A 5125-nucleotide genomic window follows, 5' to 3' on the forward strand; every position below is an offset into this window, starting at 1 on the left:
AGAAACAAAGAAGCAACAGCTATAAAGGGTTCCCCAGTACCCTAATTGAGTATGACACGCACAGAGGGAGAAAGAGACCCACCATGACTGCAGCTGGTCACGTACCCATCTGCTGTTTCCACATGCATGGAAAGCTAGCCAAACATATATGTGACACATATATTTCAGCAAAGATAAGAGAGAAAAAAAGGGAAAATAAAAAAGGCCAGAAGAAATTAACGATCGATGATACATCTAGCTATATATCTACACGGAGTGGTACTTGGTTGTTAAATTGACAAGCCACAACCTACTCCTTCGCTCACCATCAATAAACAGGAACAACTTCTGGTGCATCTGTCAGTCCTGGGGTCTGCTCCAACTGTCCGCACTCCGCAATCCTTCTCGCCATAGCTATACCTAATGCTGTTTAGCTGATCATCTCTCCGTGCAAGAACCAAGCTGGGAGGTGATGACCATTGTTTCCGTACCCTGTCTGAATTTTCGTTTCTGAAGTATTCAGGAAAGGGAGGTGATGGCTGGTGTCCTCTCTTCCCTTCCTCAACCAACGAACTCAGATGTGAGAAAGAGAGACAGAAAGAGACATGGACTAGAGAACAAGAAGACTGAGGAGTGGGGCGAGAAGAGAAGGACAAGAAAGGCTTGAGTTCTAAATCTTTCTTATTCCTCCTGATTTCGGCTAATTCATTACTAGCTCTGAGGAATAAAGGTTAGGAAGGAAGGATGAGCGAGAAGGAGTCGCGTGCTGTGGACTCCTTTTCGGAACTACCTTTCATCCGGCCGGCGCCCAAGCTCGCCTCCTCCGGCATCCGCCTCTTCGGCATCCAAGTCCCTCGCCCGCCCTCCCCTGAAGAAGGCAGCGAGGATGCAACTGCAGCTGCGCTGGCCACCAGCAAAGGTGGAGGAGAGAGTAGCGGCAGTAGTGGCGGAACAGCCGCCAGGAAGTTCGAGTGCCACTACTGTTGCCGCCAATTCCCGACGTCGCAAGCGCTCGGTGGCCACCAGAATGCCCACAAGCGGGAGCGCCAGCACGCGAAGCGCGTGAATCTCCATTCCGCCGTTCTGGCTGCCGCCTACCAGAACCAGGCCGCCGCTTTCTACCGCGGCCATGGTCACCATCTCTACGGCGGCCACGGCCACCATCTCTACGGCGCCTTCTTCAACTCCCCGACCGGACGCTTCGCCCTAGATTCCTCCGTCGCCGCTCCGAGGCACTACACTCCCTCGTGGCATACGGCCGCCAGTAGCTTCTCCAGCCATCGCACGTCCGAGTCGGTGGCGCACCCCAGCGACGGACAGTTGCCGGGCCTGTGGAGGGTTCCGGCCTCCTTAGGGTTGATCCATTGCGACTCCAGAGAGAAAATTTTACCCACTCTAAGAAGAGATCACCAGCAATTAATCACGGGAGTTGGCGGAGCCCCCGGCGACGACAGCACTTTTCCTTGTGCTAACGCTTCTCCTTCAGCCGACCAATTTGTGCAGCAAACGATGCCGAGTGTGAAGGAGAAGGTAAGTCTGGATTTGCACCTCTGATGATCAATTACCATAAATATTGTTGTAGCTTGCCGAATGATCATACAATTAATCTTCTTCTCGTCTATGATCTTCACTACGTGTATTTGTTTTCTAAAAATTTATTTTATATTTTTAATTTAAGACCTTGTTATCAGAAACCCCACTCATCTTACAAGAAGGGGTATAGTTTCTTTATGAATTAATTGAAGCAGCAACTTTAATTCTTTGAATATATCATTAATTTGGTTGTTGAACCAAGATCTCCCCTAAATACATACAGAAATTTTTAACATTAAAATTTTAATTTTTTTTACATACACTTGCTGTTCAAGGTCCTGCATTCGTGGTACACTTGTCTCTCTGTAACAGGTACTAGCTCATTAATGGATTTATCTTGCATATAGATTCCCCTAACGAAAATCCTCTCCATTCCAAGAACCATACGATTTTGATCCTCAGTCTTAATTTAAGATGAAGATCAATTCACTTAATTCACATGTGTGCAATTAGGTTACTTCCATCCACAAGAGTTAATCACGCTGCATCTGATTGGAAAAGAGTTCAGTTTGGGGCTCTTAAATAGCTTTAATGATCCTAATGATTTCAAATTTCTGTTGTAGTTTGTATAATATAGAAACTGGTTGCAAATGAGATATCGTCGACAAACTACGAGTTATGGAAATCCATGGCAGCATCATGTTCCTCCTCTAGTCATTAATTAATTAGATCTCTCCGTCCCAGAACTCTTCCAGGGATTTGTAAGGCCCATCGTCCGATATAAGTCTCATGCCTGTAATAATTTTGCGCTGCGGGATCTGGCTAATCTTTTGCTTGTCTTCCTCACTCAACTCCCAGTCGAAAATGTCCAAGTTCTCCAGCATCCTTTTCTCATTGTAGCTCTTCACTACCACACAATCTCCCTGCTCGATCACCCATCTCAGGCAAATCTGTGCACAAGCACCAACACGCTAATAACAGAGAGCAGTAGAGCCAGGGAAGAGAAAGCATTGAGAGCTATAGCTACTGTGATGTACCTGAGGAATAGTCTTTCCTCTTTCTACTGCAATCTCCTTCAGGACATGGCTCTCCATCACCCAGTCTTGGCCCCAGAGAGCTCCTGTTCCTCCCAACGGAGAATAAGCGCACACTTGAATCCCCTTGCCCATGCAAAATTCCCTCAATTTCTTCTGCTGCCAAACAGGGTTCACCTCCACCTGAGAAGGGATCACAGACAATGATCTTTGAGATAAAAATAATGCATGGAGTTAAGTATATAATATTATATATCCACCTGATTAACAGCAGGAGAAACCTTAGCGATAGACAGTAACGTTTCCAACTTCTTGCAGGAGAAGTTACTAACGCCTATTGACTTGGTTAAGCCCAGTGCATGGCACTCCTCCATGGCCATCCACACTGAGCTAATGTCGATGGGGCACAATTCCACTGTTTCTTGAGCTGTGTTATCGGTCGTCTCCTGTTTTTTCTTTACGCCAATGGGAACGTGTATGAGATAGAGATCGAGGAACTCCAACTGAAGCTTCCTGCAACACAAATTAATTAATGACAAGGCACAATCAATCTAAATAAATATAAGTACAATCTAACTTTAAACAAATTAACCAGCTTATTCTTTCTTATATTAAAAAAAAAAACTTACTGTAGACTCTTCTGCAAGGCAGGAAGGACTAAGTCTTTGTGGGCATCAGTGAACCAAAGCTTGGAGGTGATGAAGAGCTCGTCACGGGACTTGATGAGTCCACTGTGAAGGGCCTCAGCAATGGCCTGACCTAGTGGCTCCTCAGACTGGTAGAGGGAGGCAGTATCAAAGTGACGGTAGCCGAGCTCGATAGCTCGTAGGACGGAGGATCTTGTTGCTTCAGGGTGGGAGCCCCATGGGTACGCTGCCGTGCCCATGCCAATCACCGGCATTGGTTTGCTTCCAGCAATGGAGTTCAGGGGCACTGCTCTATTTGCCATTGTTCAGTGTTAGAATGTGCAGAGATAGTTGTGCATGGAGGGGAAGGGATGATATATATATAGAGCTTAATATTAACTCTATTTTTGCCCTTGACAATTTGTTAAAGTAACGACTCCATTACTTTTGGCAAGTGTGTTTTGTAACATTTGAAAGAATTAAATGGAAAAATAGCAATTATTTGAGTTTGCTATATAACTAAGAAATAAAAAAAAGGGGGGAAATGGTTTAAAATTTTATTTTACTTATTTAGAATACGTGAAAGTAAAAAAATAATGATGAAAACTTAAGTTCAAGCATAAAAAAATAAATAAATGTCCTTTTAAAATCATTTTTTAAAGAAGCTTTCTTTTTAATGTGTGGTACCATTTTGTTAAGTAGTGACTTTATTAATTTGGCAACTTTAGAATATAATATTATAATATATATATTTGGCAAGTATCCCAATAAATATTTGCAAGGATGAAATAATTGTAATCAACAGCCTTCCATATTATTCAAGTTTTCTATATTTGGATAAGAGATTTAGAATTGAATTGACATCTAAGTTATTTTTATTGAATTTAAAATGAATTAAATGAGAATGAATAAAAAAGAGAAAGAATGAAATAGAGTAAAGATAAGAGTTTAAGAGTTTACTCCCTTTGTTCATTTTGGAAAGAAATTAAGTTATTTTAAAGTTTCTAGATGAAAACTTTTTTTTCCTTATCAAAGCAATGCAAATGGACATATTAGTCTTTAAAAATATTAAAAAAAACCTTTTATTTTTTGGAAAAATATGAGTGGCACATATGAGAGAGAGAAAAAAGTCTTCGATATTATCATCTTATTTTTCATCTTTATGCATATTTTTTAAAAATTATTGAGCGAACTAAATTATAATTTGATTTCATATAATTATTTTGTCTAATGATAAATGAATTAGACCAGACAGAATTAATTTTAAACTTGTTTCAAACTTAGTGTTTGAAACTATTATTAGACGATTTTATCTTGCTACAATTATGGAGTAAATTTACAGTTTGAGATAGACTTAGTCAACCTAGGTAATTAACTTTTCTATATTACTCAAAATTGAGATAATAAAAGAGCGTTTGGTTTATATTTTCTATGATATTTTTTATTTTATTTTATGAGAAAATGAAAAATTCATTTGGTTTATATTTTTTACATTCATTTTCAATAAAAAGAGACAGTATTTTCTAAGAAAATGAAAAATAGAAAAAAAAAATCATTTTATAAAAAATGAGAAAATATGATTTTCTAGAAAATAAAATGAAAATACAAATAAACCAAACACACCATAAGTGTTTCTTCAAATATCCATAGCAAATATCGCCCCTAGTGTAACGGTAAGGTACCTATTCGATGGATTCAAGGATTATGCAGGATGGATTGATCAAAAAGAAATTTTAATAGGTCATGATTTTTAACTCAAATATTGGAATGAAACTCTTTTTAATTTGGATTGAAACTCATTTAGAGACCTAAATTTATTATCAATTGAAATCATATTGGTAAAATTATATATCTGAAAAATATCATTTAGGGTATGTTCGAAGGTTTCGAATATTTTTGTTACTATTTTGAATAATTTTCATTTTTTTATATTTAAGATATTTTGAATATTTA

At 39.3% G+C, this 5125-nt stretch overlaps 2 protein-coding genes across 3 annotated transcripts; one reads left to right on the top strand and one right to left on the bottom strand.

Annotated features, from left to right (window-relative positions):
• The first annotated feature begins 723 nt into the window (after positions 1-723).
• LOC121991406 (zinc finger protein 8-like) lies at positions 724-1573 on the top strand. Its single transcript, XM_042545414.1, has 2 exons — positions 724-1509; positions 1562-1573. The coding sequence occupies exons 1-2, from the start codon at positions 724-726 to the stop codon at positions 1571-1573; spliced, it is 798 nt and encodes a 265-aa protein (XP_042401348.1).
• A 664-nt stretch (positions 1574-2237) lies between these two features.
• LOC121990549 (deoxymugineic acid synthase 1-D-like) lies at positions 2238-4798 on the bottom strand. Of its 2 annotated transcripts, XM_042544667.1 has the most exons (5): positions 4792-4798; positions 3176-3482; positions 2807-3059; positions 2550-2729; positions 2238-2462 (listed from the first exon to the last, which is right to left on the bottom strand). In XM_042544667.1, exons 1-5 carry the CDS (start codon positions 4796-4798, stop codon positions 2238-2240), a joined length of 972 nt encoding a protein of 323 aa, XP_042400601.1. The 2 variants fall into 2 exon arrangements, with proteins under 2 accessions (XP_042400601.1, XP_042400600.1); XM_042544666.1 differs by lacking the exon at positions 4792-4798 and having other exon boundaries at positions 3176-3495.
• Positions 4799-5125: the final 327 nt, after the last annotated feature.

Source organism: Zingiber officinale, chromosome 6B (genome assembly GCF_018446385.1).
Source record: "Zingiber officinale cultivar Zhangliang chromosome 6B, Zo_v1.1, whole genome shotgun sequence".
NCBI lineage: Eukaryota > Viridiplantae > Streptophyta > Magnoliopsida > Zingiberales > Zingiberaceae > Zingiber > Zingiber officinale.

What these genes read in the sequence shown, in the direction of transcription:
- LOC121991406 (XM_042545414.1), top strand. Translation starts at nt 724, where the DNA reads ATGAGCGAGAAGGAGTCGCGTGCTGTGGACTCCTTTTCGGAACTACCT.
- LOC121990549 (XM_042544666.1), bottom strand. Translation starts at nt 3,495, where the DNA reads ATGGCAAATAGAGCAGTGCCCCTGAACTCCATTGCTGGAAGCAAACCA. An exon ending in TTTCTCCTGCTGTTAATCAG is followed by an intron (nt 2,730 to 2,806) that starts GTGGATATATAA and finishes ATCCCTTCTCAG; the next exon opens with GTGGAGGTGAACCCTGTTTG. An exon ending in GAGGAAAGACTATTCCTCAG is followed by an intron (nt 2,463 to 2,549) that starts GTACATCACAGT and finishes GCTTGTGCACAG; the next exon opens with ATTTGCCTGAGATGGGTGAT.